The 27,385-nt window shown below is 42.2% G+C and overlaps 3 protein-coding genes across 6 annotated transcripts; all 3 read left to right on the top strand.

Moving 5' to 3' along the window:
* The first annotated feature begins 2,121 nt into the window (after window positions 1-2,121).
* Window positions 2,122-13,089, top strand: pbxip1b (pre-B-cell leukemia homeobox interacting protein 1b). 4 transcript variants are annotated; one of them, XM_070965911.1, is made up of 11 exons: window positions 2,122-2,247; window positions 4,384-4,460; window positions 4,770-4,845; window positions 5,173-5,240; window positions 6,727-7,138; window positions 8,143-8,388; window positions 8,585-8,608; window positions 9,550-9,602; window positions 9,953-10,066; window positions 10,218-10,452; window positions 10,642-13,089. In XM_070965911.1, the coding sequence occupies exons 2-11, from the start codon at window positions 4,410-4,412 to the stop codon at window positions 12,534-12,536; spliced, it is 3,174 nt and encodes a 1,057-aa protein (XP_070822012.1). In that variant the 5' UTR covers window positions 2,122-2,247; window positions 4,384-4,409; the 3' UTR covers window positions 12,537-13,089. The 4 variants fall into 4 exon arrangements, with proteins under 4 accessions (XP_070822012.1, XP_070822014.1, XP_070822013.1 ...); XM_070965913.1 differs by having other exon boundaries at window positions 10,218-10,308; XM_070965912.1 differs by lacking the exon at window positions 8,585-8,608.
* Window positions 13,090-16,156: 3,067 nt separating this feature from the next.
* On the top strand, window positions 16,157-17,990 carry s100w (S100 calcium binding protein W). The gene is made up of 2 exons (XM_070967076.1): window positions 16,157-16,285; window positions 17,629-17,990. Exons 1-2 carry the CDS (start codon window positions 16,157-16,159, stop codon window positions 17,761-17,763), a joined length of 264 nt encoding a protein of 87 aa, XP_070823177.1. The 3' UTR covers window positions 17,764-17,990.
* A 753-nt stretch (window positions 17,991-18,743) lies between these two features.
* Window positions 18,744-25,963, top strand: LOC139333515 (protein S100-A13). Its single transcript, XM_070965977.1, has 3 exons — window positions 18,744-18,897; window positions 23,926-24,047; window positions 24,168-25,963. The coding sequence occupies exons 2-3, from the start codon at window positions 23,928-23,930 to the stop codon at window positions 24,321-24,323; spliced, it is 276 nt and encodes a 91-aa protein (XP_070822078.1). The 5' UTR covers window positions 18,744-18,897; window positions 23,926-23,927; the 3' UTR covers window positions 24,324-25,963.
* Window positions 25,964-27,385: the final 1,422 nt, after the last annotated feature.

The following is a 27,385-nucleotide window of genomic DNA, read 5'->3' on the forward strand; positions in this document are numbered from 1 at the left end:
TTTGTCATTGGTGGTGGTGATCGTGTTGATGATGCTGTTGTATTTTTTTTTAATTTGTGTTTTTGAAAGCCAAAGGTTACTTTCAAATAGCGTGCACAGATATTGATTTTTACTTTGGATGTTTTCGTTTCAATACTGTTTGTTGTTGTTGTTGTTGTTGTTGTTGTTGTTGTTGTTGTTTTTAGGGAAACATGTTGGTTTACACCTGTATCTGAAAATATAGATTGCATATATAAATACATATATCGTTCATCTCTCTGTGAGTTTGGTAATTGATATGACAAGTGTGCATCCAGCGTGAGTATTGTTCACCTTGTTTAATAGGTTTTTAGAAGATCCCTTTCATTTTACTATCAAAGAATGACAAAAAAAAAACCTAAAACTTTGATGGAAAGTGAAACAACAAAGCACACACACACACACACACACGCACACACACACGCACACACACCCTGCTAGAAGGTACACTGCCTGTCACATACTGTCCTGAACAAAGAGTGGGATGTAGTGGGGGGCTGTACTGGAGCTACTGGAACTCTCCTATTTGTGAACAGATGAGGCTGTAACAGTAGGGGGCTGATTCAGGGCTTATTGGAGCCTGGGGGAGAGTCTGTACAACAGAGGGGAACAGCGCACAGCAAAGGTAAACAAGGCCTTTAATCAATCAGCGGATGTTTGAAAGCAGGGAACAGTCGAGAAAAAGCAGGACATGAATGGAGTCAGCTGGCAGTTTGTATAGGAGGTTATAAGTAGAGGAGCTAACTGTGCCAGGAATACGAAGCAGACCTCAGCTGCTGCACGGGCCCAGTCTGATCCCATTTGTCAGACCTCACCTCCTATTTCTTCTCATCATCTGATCTCCTTGCTGCCTTTGCTTGTTTTCCTCTCTGGAGCCATGCATCCCCAGCGTCCTCTTCCCCAGGCCATGCCCTCCTCCTCTCTGGGACAGCAACTGCGGGACATGGCCATGGGTCTGGGACGAGGCAAGAACTTCCTGGGTGGAAACTTCGCCTACAGTTTCATCCAGTCGGTTAAGGAGTGCCTCTATTTCCTCCTCTGCTGCTGGTGCATCAAAGAGATCCTGGACTGACAGACTGAGACAGAGTAGATCAAATGGTCAAACATTGATTTTCCCCTTTTCTCCGTTGGCTCCTGTAGTGTAATTTCAACCAGCTTTTATTTCATCAGGAATGGAGTGTTTGATCAGCGGTGCTGGCAAAGCATTGGCAAGTATGAGTCTTGTCTCATATGACAACAAACTACCACTTGAGCACATAGCAAAATCAAATCTTTCTAATTTCTGTAATACAATTTATGTTGGCTGCTGTTTAAAGTGAGGTTCTCAATTTTCAGAAAGCAGCAAATTCAATGAGGAATTGCTTTACTAACTCCTAAAGTTGTATTCAAATATTTTTATGTCTGTTTTTCAGTGTCTACACTCCATAGGATGCTCCTCTTAAGTTCCAGGACACACAGTTGCACATTTCCGGATGCTACAAATGTTCATTGTGAGACAGGGTCAGAGATTCCTGAGTTCAACCCTGCTGATCTGAGATCTGGAGGACTGCCCCCTCTGATTTTCACTGTACAACACAAACTGGTGTGCAATGAATAAAGTAACTAATGAATAGAAAAATATTACCTTTACGTCTGCATTTTTGTTCATTTCCTTTTGACTAATCTTATAGTTAACTGTACAGCTAAAAAAAAAAATCGTTTGGATGTCAAACTAGACTTTTAGCTTTGTATTTATTTAATTTAGCAAAGTTTTCAAAGTAGCAGAGATTAATGATAAATTGATTTATGTATTTAACAAAAAACATCGGATACTTGTACAAGCTTACATGGGGCAAGAGGATAGTGTGACTAAAGTACCAACCTGGAATCAACCCAAGCCTGTGGACTACAAGCATTAAATGTCGAGGACTGGAGATGTGTGCGAAAAATAAAAAATAAAAAAAAAACTTTACGTGTGTAAGATATATGTCTTACATACTCGCCATCACCTGGCGTTTGTCAATCAACTTGGAGGCTTCCCAGCGAAGTACAGTGACGCCGCATTGCCATTGGTTGAACTGGAGGACGAGAGGCGGGATCAGAGCGAATACTATCTGTGATTGGACGAGAGGCGTGTGGTTCATACAAGTTCAGGAGACACATTCTAAGTTTCTAAGTTGGATGGGAAGACTCGGGAGTATCTGCTGTATCTTTGACAGACTGGGGTCTGAAGTAAAGCGACGGACCACGGTAAGCATGACCTGAATTTGGCTCTAACTCACAAGTGTTTTTCTAACGAAGTCACTGTATCTGTTCTGTTTTTTGCTCTTCCATTGCGTCGCCAACGTCGTTTCACACACTTTTTCCTGGTTGCTCGAACCTAACGGTTGAAGTAGAAAGTCCTGTTTTAACGGCTAATGTTCACAATGTTTGTGTTATTTGAACGCTTTAGGGATTTAACCTGCTCACTTACGCTGTCGTTCGACACGCCTAATGAGTGTTATATCTGAGTTTAACTGGGTTTTTTTTATTGTTCTTTGAGCCCATATGACATGAGCAGTCGAAAGCTTCACACCCCCTCCACTCTGAAGAGTTAGTAAACCTAATGTTAGCTAACGCTACATAATCATTTGGTGCACTGCCTTCTTTTTTTCAGGATGTCTGTGTGTGAGCTGCCGTGAACAGGCTTGTTATGGTGCTTTTGCTGGACAGCCTGACATTGCTTTCCTCATGGTCTGTCCCGCAGTTTGTCCTCCTGTCCTTTTTTGGTAATTTTTTCCTGCTGAGATGAAGATAATAAGTTTGGGCCTACAGCTGCAGTCATAGGTTTGGCTGTTTTTCGCTCAAGACAATAAACAAGCGTGGCTACGGTTGCCTAATTTTAGGTGACACTTAAACTGAAGGCAGATTATTGTTTGTTTGAAAAGGTTTTAAAAACCTAAGTAGAGGCTAAGTATCTGTAACTTTGATGGATATGAATATATAAAGTTATGATGTGATCCAGCCTCCCAAAGCTAGAGCTTTATAGGTTATATTAGATGATATTTATAAAGATAAGAGAATAAAAGCAAACTACAAGGCAGTGAAAATATTTTTTTTTCTCTGTTAAAAGCCATGGGCTTTGTGGTGCATTTACAATAATCCTTTTAACACTGTCCTTAGAATACATTTCTGCCTCTTCTGTGTTCCCCATGGCCATCTTCTGCATGCTCTCTCTTTCTGTCTCTAGTCAGTCTCATGGCAGCTATATTTAGCTGGTATCTATTTAAGCCATTCCACTATATGCTCTACAATGCTCCGAGGGCCCTAGGCTAGATTCAGAAGACTCCTCTTGGGAGATACTCGATTAGGAGACCTAAATTGCGGAGCTGGGAGAGAATTGAATTTGTGGAGTGAAGTGTGTCATTACCCAGACGATGTGGTGTTAACTTCAGTGGTTAGTTCTGTCTGCATTCACTGAAGAAAGCTAGACCACACATAGTAAGTATGTATCTCTGTTATGTCATCCTCTGTACCTTGAAAGGATAGGCTTTATATAGCTGTATTATCAGACAAGGTGGTGAAATTGAAATGCCAGCCTGCTTCTGTTAGAGTGATCTTGGTCTGGAGAGACTTGTGTACCACAAACGTAGATTAAGGAAAAACAGTTGCACCAGTTGTTCCGGTAAAATGTGAATTTACTTAGTAATGTACACATATGTTCTTTCAGTACACAGTTGACTGGTGTTGGTTGGTGGTTTGTAGACTTATATTAACAGACCAGTAGCTTTGAAATAGACAGCCCATTTTGCTGTCTGTGTCTCCAGAATAGTGCTGGCCTTAGTTACCCGTGTCTCTGCCAAAACATTTCCGAGCTAGTCAAAAGCAAGGGTGACCTAAAGGCCCACAGCGCACACAAACTACTAATGAAGAAGTGAATGGTCCCAGGGAACTGGACTTCCTGCATGCATGAAGACACACACACATACATACACACACATACACAGGCGGAGGAACAACAGGTTACAGTAGCTCCTTTATTGGCAGAATGGGTGAGGCTGAATAGCAAAGGCATGTATTCAAATCCTGTCCGAGGATGTAAATTTTTTGTTTTCAGCTGCAGTGCTCACAGTTTTGCCCTGATTGTAGACTGTTGGCCGGCCTCTGGACAATACACCTGCTCCCTTGGGAATGTTAACCCCTTCAGTATGCACATCATTAACAAACCACAATCCTCTATTTTTCCTACTCTGCCATCTTTAAAGTTTAGGATTTACTTTGTTGGAAAATCACAAACAGCGTTTAGAGGGTACACAAAGGAGTGTAGTATGTTCATCAGTTTGTTTTTTTCTCAGTGAACTACTATTAATTGTGTAATCTATTCTCTATGTTCCTCTTGTGTTGCAGGAGACAGGCAAAGCCTCTAGGGGGCCATGTCTGGTGGTAGCAGTGCTAACAACAGCTGGACCATCCTCACTCCTGAGGTATCACCACTGTCTTAAGAGTAGAGGAACATGTGGAAACGCTGTGCATGACCTCAATGAAAATGCATTATTTTTAAAAAAGAAAACTCCTTGTCCCAATTCATTTTCTTTTGGGTCACCTGAATATGAAGTAGGTTCCTGTAATAAGACATTCTTTGTTTCTTTTCTTTTTTATGATTTAACTATTATTCTGAAAGTCCCAAAGATAGACAGTGTGCTCAGATTAGCCTAGATTTCTCCAGCTGTAATATCTAATTGTACAGATGTTTTCACGTCCTTTGACTGTCTTTGTTTGTCTTTTTGTTCTAGGAAACTGTCACTGAAACCCTGAGGCCTTTGGCTGTGGAGACAGAGCACCATGAAGACAGCGTCACATCTGCAGCAGGTGTTTGTCACAATTAATTGGATTGTGAGATTATTTATGGTATAGGAAAAACATGTTTTTAACACACAAATCAAATGTTATGCTTTCTAGCTTTAATTTTTGCTTGCTTACTTTTGCCCATTTTCCTTGTCTGATAATTAGTCAAGCAAAACTTAAGTCAAAAATTATATACCACATTACCATAGCTCATATTATGTATTATACATAGTGCTGGCAGGTATCCCAAGTTAGAATTGCTTCATTTCAAAGACTCACAACTGGAATATGTTAAAATAATGCTTTGAAAATCTCCCTTCTTGCCTGCTCTGTCTGTGTTTGATGAGCCAGGTTCTGGGGAGAACCAGCCTGCAGGTGGTGCAGAATCTGCAGAGGTACTCCCTGTGGAGGGCCACCCGGTAAGATAGCAATACACATTCTTTTCTATCATGTTATATTTATTGCTCAGCTGAATATGCAGTTCTGATATAAGGGATGATGCCTCACAAGGTGTCCATTATCAGGAATTAATGGATAACAGGGAGGCTCTGCATAGCGGGTGGTTGCCTCTTTGGAGTCGATTAATTCCTGATTATCGCTGGCCTCTTGGGGGCATTATCCCACTTATACCATGTTCACTTGCCAAGAAATATGTGCCATAACTCATCTTCCATGGTAACACCTGTGGGTTTGACTAATAGCTGGGGCAATCATTACCAACCCATAAGGTTCTTATGCACTGTGAACATACTACTCTAGTAAATAGGATCTTGGATAGAACTTGCCAATGGGAGATATATCTAATCCAGTCAGCTCATAGAACCCTTACAAAGCTAACGTAATGCTAGCAAGATTTGTAGAAGATAAAGATTCAATAGCAAATGGGATGTAAGATGATTGTTTGTGTGATATAAAGCATCAGTGAGGTCAGAGGGGCAGTGTACTTCTTGCAGCTTGTGTGTTACAGTTGCCATCCTGTGGTGTTCAGAGGATGAGGCACTTAAACATTACAATCAGTGTTGTGAATAAGATATTGAGGGTTTTTTGTCAAGGTATTGTTACTGTAATGTTTAAGTATTTTAGATGCAGACTATGATTAAATTAGACTGGTGACCAGATATTTTTACTGGAACTACTTAGGATGTGTCCATTAACAGAAATAAATGGACACCCTACAGCTAGTCAGAATTAAGTATACACCCAGACCGTGGTATAATGGCCAGTGAAGCCATTCTGCTTTTTTACTTTATAACCATGGTTTGGGTGAATACTCAGCACCGAATTGCCAGAAGATACACATTTAAACTGGTTAGACCGTAGCATTCAGGAGTAGTTGATTCTGATTGGCCAGTGGGTGTATATTCACATTACCACCTTTGAATTAAGTAGATTCATACCTAGAAGATGACTCGTTATAGCTGTTACCAGGCGACAGCTTCATCATGGAGGTGTAGAATAACTAAATAGGTAAGAATATATACCAGGCTTGTATCGGACCATGAGGTATAAGGCCACAGTCAGCTGCCACCTATTTTAACTTGGTGTAAAGACAGCAGCTACTCTGCCTCAGTTAAAGGTAACAATATGCTCCTGGATTATTGACTGTTTATTGGCCATAACTGGTAACTTCCTGGAGTCTCCACTGGTTGCCTGGCAACTTGTCCTAGCCAATGAGTAGTCTGACATAACCCAAGTAAAAGGGTTAATTGTCCTTTAACAGCATTGTTTTTTTGTAAATTAAACAAGATATACAGTCAGATATAATTTATTAATTAGTAAGCTGTAGAGGTGCTGGTAGGTGAATTTTGTTATTTTGGGATTTAACCCAAAAATGCTAAAAGGGAGAACTGAAGCCTTTGACTGACAGTAAATACCTGACTTCATTTATCTGATTCTTATACGCAGATATCAGAAGAAAAAACAGCCGAACTAAGTGGAGACACAAGCACAGAGCAACACACCTCCATGCCCACCGCCATCACTGATGCCCCTGTTCCTACCTCTTTGGAAGGGTCCAGCAGCTTTGTCCCTGGCAGTGATGCACACAGCCAGTCAGAGGGCCTACCTGAGGGCTCGGTACAGTCCAACCCTGACCCCGACTCATTTTCTGACTCCTACACCCACATAACCCCCTCCCCCGATGAGCCCCCATCCATGCTACTGAGCACAGAGACTCTGGGAGGGTCGGAGTTCACACATGAGGAAGAGAGGCATACACAGGAAGGAACACTGCATCCGCTAAACGGGGAGGGGCTACAACAGGAAGTGGGGGATTCAGACCTGTCTACGACGACGACTGACATAGGGAAACAGGCAGGTATGAACAACAAGACTTCATCATTACATTACTATGAGAATAACTTCAGTATCAGTTTTTATGTGTATGTTATTTGACACTTGGTAAAGATTATCACCTGCCATGTCTGTATCCTTTCCTTAAGCCGTATGTGCTATTTGTGTTTGAAGTGTACTTGGTGGACCAGCTGGTAATGGAATTGTTCAGTATCTGGGCCAGGAGGTTGTCTGGAGAGGTTGTGGTTGGTATGAGGCAGGGAGCATGATGTGACAGAGAAACTTTTTAGTTGCATGACACAGCAGAATTAAATTGGCTTCTGAGGGACTTGGACCGCTAAACTTTTTTGTGTGTGGTGTTTTTGGTCTGCAGGTTTTTTTTTGTCGCTACAACATTAAAAAAAGAGTCTTCTTTCTCTGTTGTGCATTTCTTTCATAGACTTGTTTACCAGCTAGAATTCACACAGTTCTTTACAGCGTCCTTTTATATTTCTGTCCCTCTGTGACAATAACTTGTGATGCAACTAATTTGGAAACTTTAAAAACTGAAGTCCAAAATGAAGCATTTGAATCACTTTCCAGATGATTTATTTGATATTTAAGACTTATTTATGCAGTTAAAAGGAAAATGAAGATTGGCGGTGGAGCAAATTATCCAGCGTGTCATGCACAACAGAGCCAATAAAGAAGCAAGTCCTACCTCCCATGGGGAGTTTTGTCTCATACTGCAGCATCAGATCGGTTACAGCACCATAGCTGCTGTGCTATCTAACATTAATTAATTATATAAGTGCAAAAGCAAAACTGTGCACATGCCCGATAATGTGCAACAGCTTTTTAAGTTAGTAAATATGGCAGAAAATAAAATTCTTTAATGGATACCTTCATGTTAATTTAGCTGCTGTTTTGAAAATTTGGGCCTTGAGGGGTATGAAATGAAATAGATTAAACCTGTAATTTACAAAGACACTGTGTATCATAATATACTTTAACAACAGCTTTTCATATGCTTCCCTTCCACTGCTCCAGACTCCCCTGTGGATTCACAGGTAGGTGAGGAGAGGACTGAGAAGATAGGAGAGGGGGGAGAGCCAGAGGTGAGGAGGAGGAGGTCCCTCTTGGCAGCTCTGGAAAGGATCGGAAGGACAGAGGAGGAAGAGGAAGGAGAGGAAGAGTTTCAGCTGCCTCAACGAGAGGAAGACAGTGGGTTCTCTGTGAACAAGTGCATCCTGGGTGCTGTCATTCTGTTGGGCCTTGGCACCATCTTTTTTTCAGGTGGGCATCGCCATATGACCTTTTGGGAGGGTAAAAATCCAGTTTTAGTTTTGCCCGTGACTGTGTTGATGTCTTTGAAATGTATTTGAAATGAATTTTAAGATGTTAATGTGACTTTAGTCAGAGGAAAGTGATGAGTTGCTACCAGTAAATAATATGAAGGGTGCTCTGAGACTGAGGTGTATTATACCTGCAGGTGTCTTCATGGACCTGGATGAAGGTAGGTTGTGTGTGTGTGGCGTGTGTGTGTATGAATGTGTGCTTTCTTGCCCACTGCATGTGTTTTTATGTGAATGCGCATGCAGAAAAAAGTTTTGAGAGACACTTTTCAAAAGAGCTTCACGCTTTTAAAAGTGTGTGAGCGAGCGAGCGAGAAAGAGTCATGTATGCACTTTTGCAGTGTGGTTTATTTGCTGTTGTTAACTGAAAACCTTGTACCGCATCACCACTCCGCATCTTGTGAAACACCTGATTTTTTTTTGGCTTTTTCACATTTCCTTTGACATGATCAGTGTAAACACTTTGCAAGAACATAGAGGATAAGATCAAAGGTTTAACTGAAAAATTGCAACAACAGCTTTTCAAATAAGATGTCTTTAAAGGTGCAATGTTTAAGATATGGCCAGAATTTTAAAGCGTTCAAAAACTGAACGTTATCAACAGAATGTGAAGAAGAAACAGTTCTGACTGTCTGTCAAAGACGTCAGTGTGTTGCGTTGCAGAGTTCTCTACTGAAGTTGCCACGCTACTCAGCTAGCCATGGCCTTGTAATACCCTTGTAATACCTCAATAGGCGATAGTCTGATAATATAGCAACAGCTATTAGCTACAGCCAAGGATAGCTACAGCAAGCACAGTGAGCAGCACTTAGCAGTTGCTCATGTAATAGGTGACCCCCTACTTGTTTGGAGTGACCCTTGACAGGTGGCCATATCTTACACATTGTACCTTTAACCATTAATGTTGATTTTAGTGATATTATACAGTATATATGTGCACCGACTCAGCTGAGGAGTGCACATTTTATGGTATTAGCCTGTATTGTTGTTGGACTAGATGCCATTTCGACAGTGATATGATATGGAGTATAGAGCTTTTGCTTGTGTTCTTTGACCGTGTATTATTCACATGAACATTAAGCCATGCATAATGCATTTTCAGAGAGTGACTATGGTACAGGGGAGCTGAAAGACGCAGAGTTACCAGGAAAACAGGTCAGCCTGACGTCAATTTGTCACTTCTTTTTTCTCCTTCTATTCTGTCTGTGTCCTCTTTGGTAAAACCTCTATTCATTATGCTATTTCGTGTGTACCCATTTTACAGTACAATGAGTACCACCACATGATTTGTTTTTCGTGTGTTGTGCTCAGTAGGAGACGAGCCACAAGACTTGCAAAATTACCGCTATTGTCTACCAACTGTGCTTCCCTGGACTTTTGTTCTTTCTCAGTCTACACGTACTGTTCTCTCACTTCTGTGACTAGTCTGTATGGCAGTGATAATTCTGAGAACTCATTTAAAATCTTGCCATTGTTTTCTACTGTGTGTGCAATTTTGTTGACAGGAGTGGTTCAATCAAGATGTTCCTCCACCCCCAGTAGATGCTGACAGTACAGAGCTTCTAAATAAATTAGCCAAAGGGAACCAGCAGATTTCTGTGCTACAAGCCCAACTTCAGGTGTGACTCCATTCTGTCTCCCACATTATCTGTCCTGCGTGTGTGTGGTATACATATATACGTGAATGTGTGTCTGGGCATAGACATGTCACTGAGTGTGAAATATTCTCAGAGGACCTTCTTTTCCTGTTCTTTTTTTTTTTTCAAACAGGCACAGAAAGAAGAGCTAAAAGTAGCCAAGGGACAGGCAGCAGAGGGAGCAAAGGAGCGGCTGCTGTGGGAGGAGATGGAGAAGGAAAACAGTAGGTTGAAGAAAGAGATGGCATCTCTCCCTGTCCTTCAGAAAGAGAACGAGAGGATGAAGAGAGAGCTGGAGTCTGTCCTGGCCCTACAGAAAGAACTAGAAACACTGAGATCCACTGTGACTGAATTAAAACTCTCCTCAGGTACAAAGGGACAGAGGGAGGAGGTAGGGAGGGGGTGTGGAGGAGGGTAGACGATGTAGAAGAATGATAGTTATTAGACAGCCAGGGAAAGTGCAGTGGGTTTCTTCCTTTCTCTTCTTTCCTGTTATTCTCACTTGAATGCTCACACCTCATCTTTGTAGTTGTACTGACTTACTGTGTTTCTTTCAGGGACCAGTGAAGGAGCTCAAGCACCTGTGAAGCACACTACATCGCCCCCCAGTGGCCAGCCAGAGGACAGCATGCAGCGCACAGCTGGATCTATAGAGAGACAGCCAAGGAAGCCATGGGATGACCAGAGGGAGAAAAACAAAGATATGAAGAGGGATAAAAATTACATGGATGAGAAGAAGGACAGGAAAGAGAGAGACAAATCCAAATGGAAGGAAGAAGAGAAAAAACAGCGCAAAGATGGAGGTACGACAGAATGGAAAAAGGGAAAGCATGAGCAAGGAAAGTTTGACAAGGAGAAAGATAAAGAATCTAAGCAAAAGAACGAGGAGACAAAAAAGTGGAAAGAGAAGGACTTGAAGAAAGAAAAGGCAAGCAGAGGTGATGAAGGAAAGCCATGGAAGGATAGGGAAGGTAAGAAAGAGTGGATAGAAAAGAGAGAGAGAAAAGAATGGAAGGAGGAGAAAGACTGGAAAAAGGCAAAGCATGACAAAGTTAGTGAGGGTAAACAATGGCAGAGTAAGGAGGAGAAGAAGGATTGGAAGGTAGGAAAAGACCATGGAGAGAAGCACAAGGGCAGGGAGGAATGGAAGGGAGAGAAGGAATGGAAGAACGGGAAAGATGACTACAAGGGAAGTGGCAGAGAAGAGAAATGGGAGAGAAAAGACAAGAAAGAAAAAGGAGAGAAGAAAGAGTGGAAGAAAGACAGTGCCTGGAAGAGTAAAAATGGCAAGGATCAAAGTAAAGAAGGGAAATGGAAAGGTGAAAGGAAACAGTGGGAAGAGAGCAAAAATCATGGCAAAGGAAGTAAGTGGAAGGATGAGAGGAATAAGAATGAGTGGAAGAGTAAAAATGATAGAGAGGATAAGGAATGGAAGAGGAACGATGAGAGGAAGCAGTGGAAAGAGAATGAGTGGAAGAGTAAAAATGGTAAAGATGGTAAGGAATGGAAGAGGAACGATGAGAGGAAGCAGTGGAAAGAGAATGAATGGAAGAGTAAAAATGGTAAAGATGATAAGGAATGGAAGTGGAACGATGAGAGGAAGCAGCGGAAAGAGAATGAGTGGAAGAGTAAAAATGGTAAAGATGATAAGGAATGGAAGAGGAAAGACGAGAGGAAGCAGTGGAATGAGAATGAATGGAAGAGTAAAAATGATAGAGAGGATAAGGAATGGAAGAGGAAAGATGAGAGGAAACAGTGGAATGAGAATGAGTGGAAGAGTAAAAATGAGAGGAAACAGTGGGAAAACAAAGAAGAGCAGTGGAAGAGAGGAGGACAAAAAGAAAGAAAATACAATGGAGATCTAAACAAGGACACATCAAGCTCCCATCAACACAAAGATGAGCACAGATTTACCAGTAACCATGGCCACGAGGAAGAGCATCTGTGGGGAGACAGGAAGCCTCCTCACACACACCGCCGACCCTCCCTGGAACAGCCCGAGTACTGGGTCCAGCAGAGAGAGCGCCTCCAGCACAACCCCAAACCCCCACAGCATTGTAACTCATTGGAGACCTGCGCCCAGGCTGAGGGGCTCATCCCTGTCCCCTTCCCGGAGTTCGAAGCCATCCTCCAATCTTACCTAGCCAAGGCGGAGGAGGTGGGGGTGGATGCTTCCAAAAGAGAAGAGCTCAAAAAGCTTGCCACTGAATTCTTCAAGGATGGAGTCTTTGTTCATGACCAGATGAGCTTTCAAGATTTTGTCGAGGATTTGGTAGATGTTTTGGAAGACATGGTGGAAGGAGATGGTGAAGAAGAGGATAGCGCCATAGAGGACGAAATGGAGGAGTTTGAAAGGGAGGTCCTGAAAAAGTTTTCAGTGCCAGGAGCTGGAGACAAAGAGGGGAGGCCCAAAGGGGAGTGGAGGATGGAGAGCGTACGAGGACGTGGCTGATGAAGGGATAAACCTGATGGATCTGTTAAAAGTAGGCAAGAGCAGTCATGATGGATGAGATGTTATTCAAAGGGAACATTTTGTATTGGACCACAAATGCTTACAAGTATGCATTTATCACCCTGTCATGCTTTCTACAGGATCTTATTTTACCCCCTCCAGGTGTTGTGCAAGAAGTTCAACTTATGATTTGAATCGCTGTTGAGGGTCGTTTTGTATTTCACCTGTGCTCATGCACGCACACTAGTGCTTTAGTACATCAGTACACCTTTTGCGTAGGGGAGATTAAACCTGTTAGATGGAGCTGGATGTTATTCTGTTTTGACTCTCATCCAAGAGTAGATGCTGTAAGTCTTATTCACACACAACACCTCTTCGTCTGCAAACACCACTGTGCACTGTTTAAGTCCACATATTCACATATCAGGCCTGTACCTCCAGTACTCCATCTTTATGTATTAACTGATTGAGTCTTATAATGTCAGATTATCTTTAGATCATTAACAGTTTTTATAAAGGGTGGAGTGAACGTGACCTGCTGAAAAAAGAAAAAGAGGTTTAGTGAATATTTTAAGTGAAATTAGATAAGTATGCATTGACTTTGTTTTGAATGTTTGTACATATTATATTAAATGTGTTTAGGAACTATGCTTAAATGCAGAAATATATAATTAACTTATTTTATAGACGTAAATAAGCAATTGATTGGCACATATGATGTTGACATGTTGAACATGTATGTCTATTTTCAGGTACAGAACTCATGTTGTGCACTAAAATGTCCTTAATTGTTGTTTTATCATGAATGTTGCAAGTGTTTTTATTGATTAGATTGGTCATAGGAAATAGATTCGCACAGAAGCATGTTTTCTTTCTTATCTGTTTACACTTTAACTTATGAAATGTAGCTGATTCAAAGGGCCTACAGCCACATAGAGAGAGTTTTTCAGGGGGTGTCGATGCATAACCGCATACTGTGTGGCAGCTCAGAGAACTTTGTATAATTAGGATTCATATGTGGCCCCATTACTGTCATAAGAGCAGAATAATAAATTTGCTGCATCCCTGTGATGAAATGACTTGACTTTGTCTTCTTTTCTCTCTCATCATTTACTACATTTTTGTTATCTTGGGAGAATTTCATCTGCACATATTTTATTAAACAGATTTCAGGTCTTCACGCTCCATCTGAATTTGATCCTGTTGGGTTCAGAAGTCCTGATGATTGTGCATGCTTAGAGAGAAGGTGAGATCTTTGGTTTTACTGAATGTTAATAATATGGCTGTTTGAACAATTGTTGCACTCATTTCTGTTGAAGGCCAGTTGAACCTATAAAAAGTTGTGCCTTGTTTGCTGACAGATAAAACCTGAGTGATATATTACTGTGAGTGTTGTTGCAGAGGAAATCAGCTCCTCTGTGATGCCTGACTGATGTTAACTTCATGCTCTTTCTGTCCTCAGGGATACTCTTGCTGCTGTCCCTTCCTTTTATACCCCCCTTATCTGGATGGGTGGAACAACAACTTGGCTGATGATAGCAGAGAGAAGGGAGAGGGTGAGATTGACCATGATGGCTTCACTTTATGCAGTCACAGAGGCTGTTTTGTCTCGGTGGCTGGAGACACAAGTTGAATATTGAAACATATTACATAAATACTGCATCTCAGTATAAGATCTAACAGGAATAACTGGATCTCTGCATGTGAGAAGAGTTCAGATTTAACCATTTACAACAAAGAAAAGGTGTCATTCCACCCTCCATTCCTCCTAATGTGTGAATGTTGTGAAACTTCCATTCTGTCGCTTCAGCTCTAATGTCACACACACACACACACGCACACACAAAGAGAAACATGCATATAATCTATACTGCTTCCTTTGTGGACAAGCAATGTGTCATGCAGGTTTACATTCCTGAATGCACACTTGTGGGTAATGAATAACTACCTAATGAAGTCTGTGAAAGGAGACACTGTTAAAGAAGCAGTGACTTTAAGGACTGGGGTTTTTACCACCCTTGCATGAAGCTATGCAACTAATTGTCATTTTCATTATTGATTAATCTGCTGGTTTACCATTAATTGTTTAGTCTATTCAATGCAAAGACAAACTGTAGAAAATGCTCAGCACAGTTCCCCAGAGCCTAAAGTGATGTCTTCAGATTTCTTCTTTTGTCCAACCAACAGTCCAAAACCCAATAACTGTCATCAACGACAGAAAAGCAGCAAATCCTGACATTTAAGAAGCTGGAACCAGCAAATGTTTGACATTTTTTTCTTGAAAAGTGACTGAAACAATTTATCATTGGCAAGAAAGTTGCAGCTTCCTTTTCTTTCAGTCAATTAATCAACATTGCAGCTCTGCGTGAACCTTTTAAAGCAAATGCACGTACTCTCAGGGCCAAATACTGGATGAGTGGGCAATCAAGGAATTCAAGAAGTATGAATTATGTTTTGAAATACAGGCCCACAAATCCTTAGATACACATACACCTACAGCTAATCATCAGCCACAAGACATTCATCATAAGGCAACTAGCAGCATCACCCCATGGAAAACCGAGGTGCTTTTATACCACTGTATATGATTTCTCAGTCCTCTCTGTAAGTCATTTATCATGTGTTAACAGCTGCAATCTCCCTCCTCAATGATGGCTCAGGGAATGGAACGAGAAGAGCTGTAGACTGCTGTTTCAGGTGTGTGTGTGTGTGTGTGTGTGTGCGTGCGTGCGTGCGTGCGTGCGTGCGTGCGTGCGTGCGTGCGTTGCAGTTGAGACAGGAAAACTAGGTGAGGGCATGTTTGGATGATAAAGCCATTGTGCTTGTTACCACTAACTGCCTCCCTAATATGCCAATTGTGCACATCCTGTCAGAGCTTGGGCTTAAATAATGTGACTTCTCCGTGGTGAAACCCAAGTGGCTCATTCTCAAAAGTTTTTGCAACACAGACTGTGTAATTATACCTGATTGACTGCGTACTTTTTGCTCTTTACAGCATTTCGCTGACAGCTTCACACTCATACGTAGCAAGAGAAAAATGTGAGGCTCTTTTCCGTGCATTGGCACGAACTGTGCAAAACATTAAGCAATTTGTGCACGCACATTGTAATATGTTTAACCGGTCTGAACTCTTTCAGTCTGAGTTAGTCATCCAGTAACCTGTAACTCCTTCCAGAGACTAGTTACACACTGAAATTGCATCTGAGAATGCAATCACGTCATGGAAAAAGTTTGGGAAACATGGTTTACTTTTTTACTGATTGCACTGAATACTGTACAGACAACATAAACTGTGAATATATAGAGAGAAATTAGTGAATGATTTATCATCTTTACTAGGAGAGGTTGGCTAGAAAAGGACCGGGAAGACTTTTGTCTTCGCAACTTACCCACACGCACACACCTGAGTTGGTGAGTCTCTGTGATTTGTGTCATCAGATCAGATCAGATCGAGTTAAAATTGCTGTTGTTTCTCTTCTATCCATCCTCGTCCGAACTTAATCAGTATCATAAAAGAACTATTTTGGAAATTCATTACTATTATGATGAACAACATTTCTCATTTTTATCCTTCCTGAAATATTGGCCGAGGATCCTCTTTGTGCACCTCTTGACTTGTGATGGAGGCTGCTATTGGTGTGCTGGTGTCCCAGTTCAAGGCGTACGCTGGGAGTGATGGTTCCTCTGACACACTGAGCAGAGATGAATTCCACAGACTGGTAACATCACAGCTGCCTAACTTTGTCAAGGTAAGGATGCGGTGATGCACTGGCATAATTTACCTGTACCTGTACTTGTATTTGACCTGTCCTCGGCCCTTCATGAAACAGGGACACTGGTGTTTATTTTGTGTTCAGTGCACATGCATCATCCCGCTGTGGTAAATACTCACTCATGTACAAAATGTGTGTTAATCCAAGGTAGTCCTCAACAGATGCACTATTTACTTTATTTTGAGTAACACTTGCTAAAACCTACAGGGCCGTGCTGCTTTAGGGAATCACTTAGCTTTGTTTTAAGAGTAAATGTATTTATTTGGGGCTCAAGATCTTTACCTTAAGCAGGAATGAATGAGTTTGTGGCTGCTGTCAGACTTCAGAAAGTATTTAGAAATGACCTACGCCCTTTTTTTTTTTTTTTTTGTCTTTTCATGGAATTAGTTGACAATGACAAAAACAGAGTATCACCAGCCTTATCTGTGGATTTGTGATTTGTCTACACTCAGCTACCTGTTTGAAAGATCTGTTGTCCCCAGCAGTTAAACTGATGCAGAACAATCAGGAGGATATTCTAAGTTTGGCTCTGAACTTCTTTGTTTGCCAGGCAAAAAAAAAAAATGCTTTCACATAAGGGTGGATTCATACTTAAATGGGTATCATCTGGATGCCACATTGGCCCCTGTTGCTCTGACCATACAGCATAATTAACTGTTAGTCATACTCGTCTTCAAAGGGCTACTTCTGTGCTTTTACGTGGGCAGCTTTCAGTACATGTGGCCTTACTGTACTTGAGTCAAGTAACAGTACTTGAAAAGATAATTTGAAAATATTTTACTCTTGCCTGTGACCTTGAGCAGAAATGAGCTGCTGCATCTCATGTTGGGACAGGATAGAACTCCACATTTCACACTGCGTTACACAAAAGCAATGAGCTCGTCATAAAGAAAGAGTTGCCAACTTTCTTTGAAGTTTCACTCCAGTCTTGTCTGTTGGTTGTGTTGTCTGCACTCTGCGTGTTTAACCAGAGCGAATGGCAGAAAGTAGTAGTTCCTGAGGCCTAAAAAAAAAAAAAATACAGGGCTGCCTTTTCTAAGTGTGGAAAATTCCATGTGTTTTTACTTGCTTGAACAGTTGAAATAATCTATGTGCCCACTAGGTGGCGACAGAGCCATAGACCCCAGTGCCAAACCACCTCTGCTGATGTTGCATGAATCATTTAACTGGTGTACGTGCCAGTGGTGTCAGCTTGCCTCTGTCTCATTGCACCACACACATAACCAGTAACTTCACAGTTGGTCCACAGTGACTCTCTCTCTCGTTTTTTTTTTTTTTTTTTTATAGCAGTAATGTCGTATCTTCTTGTTTTCCTGCAGAATGCTGGTGACCCCGCTGCCATCGACCAGCTAATGAGCTCATTGGACAAGAACAATGATGGAGAGCTCAACTTCCTGGAGTTCTGGCACCTGATTGGGCATCTTGCAAGCAAACATGGGGGGTTCGGCCAATAGAGCGTCCTCAGATTCTCTCTTAGAGCTCCATGTGGGTTACTGACTCCTCTGTGAGCAATACAGTTTGAGAAAATGGGATAACAGCCAAATGGAAAACACCCTAATGTCAGTTTCAACTGCAGAATGCTGCGTTATTATCAGTAGTCTGCATTTCTTCTCCCCTTATCCCCTGCCTCACCAGCAACTGCCAAACTGGCACAGGCTCTGTCACTGAATACTATTTAACAATTTCAGCAATATTAGAACCAGTCCTGGCTGTTTCCCTGCGCACACACACACACACACACACACACACACACACACACACACACACACACACACACACACACACACACAGCACTCACAGAAGCACTCACAGCTGCCTGTGCTTACAGGTCTATGAGGGAGTTGCAGAATGGGAAAGCATTGTCTGAAAACTGAGAATGTGTGCCAGCACAATGTATTCTTGGATTATCTCAGTCTTGGAAAATGCACGTTATGCTGTCTGTCATCTCCATCCAGGACCCAAACATGGGTGTGGTGTCGGCAGAGCAATACTCAATGTTTAAAGCTGGAAATGAACAATAAAGAAATAATCAAACGTCAAAACGCGCGTGTTTCTCGCTGCTCAGGCCTCCATTTATTTGGTTTATTCTTCAGTTTTCTTTCCAGTGAATCTTATCGCTGTCTCTTTCCATTTTCTGCACAAGTGAGTAAAGTTTCAGGGTGTGGCATGAATACATCTGTCTGTTGGGAAAGCATCGGACACACGCGCGCTGCGATGTGAGCGCGCGCTTGTTCTTACACGTTGCGAGAACGTGCAGAGATTAATGTGCAAATACAAAGCAGACAAAGGGGGGGAAACTGAAAATATTCATTAAACATTTGCTCAGTTGTCTTGAAGGACGGAAATGTTTGTCAGAAAATGTTACTGAAAAACTGCTGTGTTGCTCAAGCTGCGCCCCTTTCCACATTCCTCCTCTCCCAGGCACACGCCCTATGACAAGAAAAAAAGGTTGGCCGGACTGAGAAGTTAAATCACGGAAAAGATATGTGTTGCTGCTTAATCTTGCTCAAGACTGAAGAGGATCTGTGAGAGAAGGAGAGCCGCTTCCAGTGAAACAGCTTCTTGCCTTTTGTTTTCCTGTCCTATCGGTGAGTCTGCTTTATTCTCATTATGAACTCTGTGCTGTGGTCGTTATCGTCCATCAGTTCATTATGCAAATGCATCCGTGCTGTTTTCTTGGCAAAAATGATCAGTTTAGTTTATTTCCTCCACTCTGTCATGAATTTTGCATGATTAGCGAGCGTCTCTTTTGTTGTTACCCAGCTTGGTGGCCACAGGGATCAGGTTCCCCTTCTTGGTAATCGAACCCCAATCCCTTTACACTTCCAGAGAAACCGGAGTCTCCAGTCACGTTTACTTATTTATTTGCTGCGTGTCAGTCCTGCCTGTGGTCGCTCTACAAATTGTCAGGATTAGTTCGGGCTAAATGTGAATGTGGGACACGGGTAAGCCCCTGACATCTCCGTTACGCACGGCGCTGACTAGTTTTGGCATATGCGCCGAGGCCGTTTGCGCCCCGTTAAACAGTCATACTGTGATCATTGTAACGGCGGTCAGATTTGGCTCCTATCAGTCTGAATTATTAACGTTTTGATAAGACTCCGGTAGCGAGACTCGAATGGCTTCCACCTGGTGTAGCTAATGACGCGGAGGAGAAATAGCGACCTGGGCGATGACAGGTAACATGCTCATGGAGGAAGTGAGTCAGTCACACCTAGCGCAAAGAACAGGAGCAGGGTGGAGCTGATTGGCCACTGGGATTAATCAACGCTCATGAAGTGACGGATGCCAGCGCAGAGGACTGACCCTTTGTGGTCACTCCGGTGGAAACCTCTCTCAGACACAAAAATGCGTCTTGGAGCATTTTGGTGGTGAGGGGTTGGGACTGGTTCAGGCTGGGTGGGCAAACCTGACTTACCTGTAGACTGGTTCGTACTTGTCAAGCCCTAAAGCTATAGTTGCAACACAGACTACGGCCGAAACTCCCATCAACGTCTGCACAACTCATGATTTATTTGGGAGGTGCTATGCACAGACTCTATGATGCATACAGTACATGTGAACTGAGAGCTTATCTGCGGTGCCTCTTTGTCACAGAGCACAGAGATACTGATCAGATAATACATCACATAATATGGCAGAAGACACGTGAATTCAGTTTTATTTTTCCTTTGCTAGAGTTATATCTGGCCAAAACATGACAAAATGAGGAAAACAGATCAAACAAGTAACACTAAGCATGTTAAAATAAACATACAGAGTTTTCTGAATTCTGATGTCACATTCCCTAATCTGATGCTACATAACATTTTACCATATTAACATGAAACATTAAACCGCATTTCAAACTGGCTAGTAAAGTAGTTTCCAGTGTGTGGATCAGGATCCGTTAAGAGGTGACAAGATATGTCTGAGGGATGGCAAGAAACTGGATAGGTAGGTAGAGGATTAAATGTTCCTCTAATCCTTGTCACCAGAGAATTACTGGATACTTTCACAACTTTAGGCCTCCTATAGCGCAAAAACAGCGCTCTTTGGTTAACCTGTTTATAATCCATAAACATGCGCCCCTGGAGACGATGGGCTCCAAGTGTCTCAAAGGTTGGGAATCGCTGAACTAGCATGTGTGTGGTGCAAAAATTCCAGTCAAATGACACAAAAAGGACCAGAAATGCAAATAAAACAACACACTGGGCCTCGCACAAGAATCCATTACACTTGAGTCATCATGATCACCATCTCCACGCCCTGAATCTGAATGGATGCGCTGAGAGGCTTATAGGACATGTGTGTTCTGCACACACTCGCAGTATTCCACCTCTCGCTCTTATCAGACAAATGCGACTGCATGTTCCTTTCTACCCATTTGTAATTCTGTGGCCCCGATGTCTCCAGTCCTGGGTTTCATGTTCATCTCATTACACTCGGAGGAGACGCTAATGGATGGGGGCCTGTCAGGCGCTTTGATACACGGCCTGTACGGCTACAAACACACTCAGACGCCGGTCCGCCTGCTCCCGTGCTGCTGCTGTTCGTCTTGTACAGGGTGTTAGGAAGGTGTGGGGACAATTATAGTAACCTGTTAAATAATAATGAACAGCATGCTGATGACAGATGCTCTCTTGTATGTAGGAAAGGGTTGTCTGCTCACCTCTGTGTGCATGTGTGTGTTTGTGTGTGCTGGCATGGCAGGGAGACATGAAACAGAATCCAGGGTTTGGGTGCCTGCTCTCACTCACCCAGTAATTAGGTTAATGCAACAGAAGTCCTAATTGGTGGCGTCCTTCATAAGCTATGTGTGTATGTGGGTGTGTCTTTCTGTCTTTCTGTCTGTCCATTAGTATGTCTTTGTGAGTAGGTTAGTGTAGGTGCATGGTGTGATCATTGAGCTGACATCTGTGTCAGATGGGAGATTTACCAGCTTCTACAGTTACTCCAACAGCATCGCCAGAGGCACCCATCATCATTACCCATCATGTGCTGCCTCCCGGTGCTTTCCAATACACACTGGAAATCCTGCAGCAAGGCCTCACGCCACACTGCTGTGATACTTATCGACTCGACTCAAGTATCTGCTGCATTTATTCAGGCCTTTTATATTTTGTGAGAGCAGTGGCCTTGGAGCTAATGGGAGCAGAAACTGAGAGGATACATTAGGTTGCACATGCACGGCCATACCTCTTATCGCTGTCTATAGGCAAAACATATTCAGTGTCTCAGTTCCGTTGGACCAAATAAATGTATGTGCTTCACAGTCATTCTCATAGTCAACTATGTTTGATGTTATCAGCAGCTCTGTCTTAATGTCATACTGCTTACCAATAATACACAGTAGTTTAGCTGTAGAGTGTGCTGATGTTGCAAGTGTTGTATGCAACTAAGTACATTTATGACTGCACTTAATGTATATGGAACCTAAGTACTGTATTTAATAATTTGAGGTAGTTGTACTTTACTGAAGGTTTTTCTTATCATGGCACTTACTACTTCTACTCCACTACTTATCAGAGGGGCATGTACTTTTACTATGCTACATTTTGTTTGACAGCGTTAGTTGCTAGTTATTTTACAAATTAAACATTTCTGCATTGAAAATATATGAAGAACTGTGTGTTTGTTTTGTTGTTGCTCTGTGTTATTGTGACTGCCAAACGATCAATCATTTAATGGAGAGAATAATCAGAGGATGAACCCATAATTAAAATAAGCAGCTCCACCTCAACCGTCTCCAACAGCACAATCCTGCTTTTACATCAACGCATAATAATTGTAATGATTGTAATCTAATTAGATATACATAATGGTATAATTCACAGGGGAGATTTTCTGCATAAAGTTTTTTTTAATACTACTGCTTTTTTATACATTTTCCTTATGATGCTTATATGGATGGCAGACTTTGTAAAGCCGCTGCCAATTAAAAACAGACATCAGCATGTGATTTTTTTTTTTGGTTTTGTTTTCTGTTCCTGGCTCTGTTTTATCACCATGTGCAATTAGTTTTAATATTTTGCAGCTGTTAGCACGAGCAGCTCCTTTGTGCATTGCCTCGTGGGAGAATAGCGTAGCTACATCAACAGCACACTCAAAAAAGTTTTTTTTTTTTTTTTTTTAAGCTTGCATTAGGTTTTGATTTGATTTTCAACAGTGAAGCTCAAACAGTAAAGGAAAAATCTGCTGAGAGTTATTCTGCAGCTTGCGTCTTCGGATGATGTCACTGTGACAGAAACTTCAGAGAGAGAAAACAGATTTAATACTTTTTTATGTGTGTTTGTTTGTGTGTGTTTAATCTTCCCAGAGCTTTCTCATCATCACCCACTCTTTATATTAATTTCATTTCTTTTCTTTTTTTCTGTGATTAGTTCCTGTGTTTCATTCGCTCTGAGACAGCGCTCCTGTTTCACAGCAGACATTTTGACTCATCGTGACAGGAAAAGCACATGTGACACAAATTACACTGACGATGGCCCTGTTGCTGCGAGGCATCGTCATTAATTTCATTAGTAACACCTGTGCTCTTCCTCCATCAAAAGCACTCTCAAAACTTCTGTGAATAAGTGGACTTTTTGTCACTTCTCCAGCCACAATTCAGAGTAAGCGATCGGTGTGATACTAGATTTGACATCCAATGAAAACATAAATGCGTTTCCATCTTGTTTCTGTCCTTCCTGCACTGCAAGTTCCAACCAGCAATAAGCTGAGAGGAAATGAACCAGAACTGCTCGTCTCACATGTTCAGCTGAGGATTTAGAGTCTGTCAGTAACAGCAGCATTAGATGTTTCAGGCTAGTCTGATCCATTGGAGCCTCGTGATGTTTGTCAGCTCACACAGGAGCACAGTGTGCAGAGTGTTCCTACAGTCCGAGGGGAAGTGTGCTGCAGCAGACGGCCAGCGGCCAGTAATCTGAGCTTGTGGCCTCCTGCTGGCTTCTGGGGATCAGATGTCCTCCGTCAGAGATCACAGCTCCCATTGTGTTTACTTCAGAGACTCCCCTCCTCTTCAACCTTCCATCACTCCGTCGCTCTCGCTCTGTTTACTTCACAGAGCCTCCAGGCTCAGCCCCTTCCTCTCCTCTTCTTCTTCTATGCTGACATCACCTGTGTGTCTCACCTTACTCACATGTTTATGTTCAGGGGTCGTATCCAAACACATCCAATTCCAGTTCAGCACCGAAGAATTACATTTGCCTGCTCATGTATGACTTACATTGCATTTCAGATAATTTGGCTTTATTTGAAACACACAGTGGCTTTTAACTGAACTCACTGTGATTTATGTCAGTAAGTTTATATCCCACATACTAAATGAAGTGAAATGTTGCAGTGTAGCTTGATTTTAATGCTTTATGATATATAATGTGATTGTACAGAGAATCCCCAATGTTGTTCATTCAGCTGCATAAGCATCCCAAGGTTACGCTGTACTCTCCTGTTCAACGATGCATTCAATAACTGAAATATTTATCCACCCAATGTGAATATTATTTTATATTAATACAATTCATGGGAATTGCACCCACTGGCATGATGTATGAGAGTCTGAGATATAGCCTTATCTTTCTTTGCCGCTTCCTACATTAATTTCTCCTTTTGGCTTTTTATCTCTTTCTCTTTAGATATGGAGGGAGCCATTAAGACGCTTGTGACCACATTTCTTACTTCTGCCAAGGGGAAGGAGAGCCTAGATTCACAATCCTTCCAGAAACTGGTAACTAAACAGCTTGGCGGCATGATGGAGGTAAGTTTGCCGTTCTCCACCTCCCTGCACTGTATCCAAATAATCCATCAGTATTTTGCAATGTTGCTATTAACACCAATAGTACTTCCCTTCTGGTTCTGTGCATCCCTTTGTGCTCAGGATACAAACAGCTCCTCCGCCATTAAGGAGATGCAGCGAGGACTGGATGAGAACAACGATGGAAAGGTCAGCTTCCAGGAATACCTCACTCTGATTGGCTACTTGGCCACCTCCCTCAGTCAGCGCAAGTCTGGATCCAGTGCAGATGCTTCATAGATGTTTGTGGAGCTGCAGTGTTTCAACCAACAAATTTTCTTTTTTTCAGTCTGTCTAAGTATCTCATCTCATTCCTACATGTTCCAAACATCATGTATACTTTTTTTTTTTTTTTTTTTTTTACCACCGTCCGTACAATTAGATCAGTTAACCAACCAGTTATATAATGCTCTAAACTACACCTTACCGTCTGTCCAGATCGACCATTATTTTACATTGATCTCCACTGTCTAGGACACATTGAAGGACTCTGAGCTGGGAGTGTCTTTATTTACACCAATTATACAGAGTATACTTACTGTATTTTCAAAATAAAAGCGTTATAATAAAACTATATTGTTTGTAGTTTTTAATTGGTGCTTCATCTTACTTGAGTTGCATTTGCATTTTCATAAAGTGTCTAATTGTTACCCATTGGCTTCCATTAAAACTCTGCTGGTAAACTCAATGAAATACTGTATGCGTACAGTGGTTTTCCTGATATGGTTTGACATTGTCCCACAGGCACTGCTGCAATGATATCTGCCCTTCTACAGCTACCAGCAACACTTGCTAAATATAGCTGTGACATCCCTGACTAGTCAAACTCAGCAGCCTTTATATGCATAAAGTATTGCAACGAGATCCTGACATACAGTATACGCCTCCTATTGTGCACCATCCTCCATTCTGCAACACAATACATACACACATATGGTGCATTCATACTGCGCTGCACCACTTACTGACACAATATACTGCAGCAACAACACAAACAAGAGGATGCACTTACCAGGATGGCAGATGAAACATATATGGCACTACAATGACAGCGTTTGTGCACTTATGTTTGCTTTAATAAGCTTAATCTCCTACATTATTCACTCGTGTACTTAATTGTATGTGTTTCTGTGTTGTTGGTCTTCATTTACTTTTCATGCCATCTATTATACTACTTTAAGTCTGATGGAATGGGGGAACTATTAAAAGCATGCACCTATGCATCGGTAGTTGATCCTTTTTCATGTGCCTTGTGCATGCATGTAGCGTGTTTTAGAGCAGGAGGTGTTAATGTATTTGTGAAAGTGTGCATGTGTCCCTGCATTTGCACATTTGCCTTTGTGTGTGTTTGGTCTTTGTAAGGGGATTTCTCTGCATGGCTGCCAGGTCTGACGGTTCCTTTCATCGGTGCTACACTAATCCTTCGGATACTGTATCAGGCTTGACCCCCCAACCTCCTCCAGTAAACATCCTATCCCCACACATACCCCAACACCCTTTGCTGCTTAAAACCAGACACATTTGGAGAGTAATTATTGTAATTCATCTTCGTCTTGGTGCGGTATTTATTTTAGCACTCCCTCTAAGCATTTCCTTTGTTTTCCCATGCAGAACAAAATTGTTGCCTAACCAGGTAGCAGGATCATCCACTGTCAGAATAGCGAGCTGTAGCATAGTAAGTGATACATCGCTGTCACCTCATGATCACTCGTCGTGCTCAGGAAATGCTGTCGGTCGGGTGTGTTGAGCTCATCAGAGTATGAATGTTCCAGTCTAATTGCACGTCCCTTAGGCTCACTGTTCACACTGTGGTATCTGCTGAGTTACTTCACTCTCACATAAGAGAATAACAAGAGTACATTAAAAAGTATACAAGAGCATTTGTGGTGTGGCTTGTGGTCATATTATTGGTACTTTTAACAATTTACTTCATGGCTTGCTGTAGTTAGTGTACCGTTGGTGTTTTTGTCAATATGTCATCTCTGACAGACAGTGCTATGGAGGGGATGGGGGGGTGGGGGTGTGTGGATCCTTCAAGTGTCCATTCACTGGACAGCAGGTGTCTGATGCGTAAACAGAGAAGGAGGAGGACAGGAGATGGGGGGATGGGAAGGAGGAGAGAAGCAACAGGTGGAAGGAGGGAGAGAGGAGGAAGGGATAAGTGGGATGGGTGGAGTGAGAGATGTATTTAAGGCATTGTCCTCTTCATCCTCCTCATCAGTCGCTCTTGCCTTCTCTCTCTGCACCTGACCGACAGGCCAGCACTCGTCCTCCACTCAGGTAAGAAAAGATGCAGAGGACAGACTTCAACTCTGAAAGCTGTGTGTCTGCATTTCTCAGAGGTTGTTTCTAGTTTTGGGTTTTTTTTAAGATGATATTTAGGGGTGTAGCTAATGCACAAGGTTATCTGTACAGTAGGTAGACTACCTGTTGAAAGGGCAAATCAACAACAAAGACAATCAAGACAGAGTATTCTGTTTACTCGCTGTTAAGTCATGGAACTTCACTTTTTCACGTAAAGGCTTGCCAAAAATGTCTTTCAGCTAATTTTTTATGCCACATATGATTCATGTGTATTTAGAACATTGTGTCTACGAGGAGGACTAGATGTAAGGTGTGATTGACAGTTGGGAAAAGTCCTCACACTTCAGAGGTGATGTAGGTTCAAGAAAGGCAAGGACTTACACCTGTCTTTGGTGTTTTCTGCCATCCGACTGAACCAAAGTAAAAGCCAGATCAGGTTGCCTCTGTGTGTCCTGGTTACATCTCCTCCACTGGTTGGGCTGTTTTACCAGCTTAGAGTTTCACTCTTATCAGCTGGCTCACATGTCCGGCTGCTGACTATGTCCTGACTCCCAGAGGCCCTCTAGCCGGGGCAAAGCAACAAACAGATTGAGGATCAGTTTATCTGCAGCAAAATCTTATCAGGTCCACCGGCAGAGAGGAAACACTCCTGACAAGGAAACAGAGCAAACTGTACAGGGTTTCCGACTCTGCCTCTCCTGTCACGAGATAGATATGCGTGGACACTGCGTGGAAGATCAGTTTGTTGCTGTCTCAGTGATAGTACTGTGAATCAGTTTTCTATTAGTGTTTGTCCATTCATCTATCTGTCAGCCAGTCTGACAGTGTGTCTAAGAGAACACTGAGAGAAAGAGTGCGTGCCAGAGAGGGCAACCAAGAGTGTTTAACCTTGATTTGCAGCAGACTTGCCCTCCATGCTCCAGAGAGCAGATTTTGCAGGAGTGTTGACACGGACTGCTCCTCCACCCACCCCTCATCTTATTCCATCCTTCTCCAGA

This window comes from Chaetodon trifascialis, chromosome 7 (assembly GCF_039877785.1).
Source record: "Chaetodon trifascialis isolate fChaTrf1 chromosome 7, fChaTrf1.hap1, whole genome shotgun sequence".
NCBI classification, from domain to species: Eukaryota; Metazoa; Chordata; class Actinopteri; order Chaetodontiformes; family Chaetodontidae; genus Chaetodon; species Chaetodon trifascialis.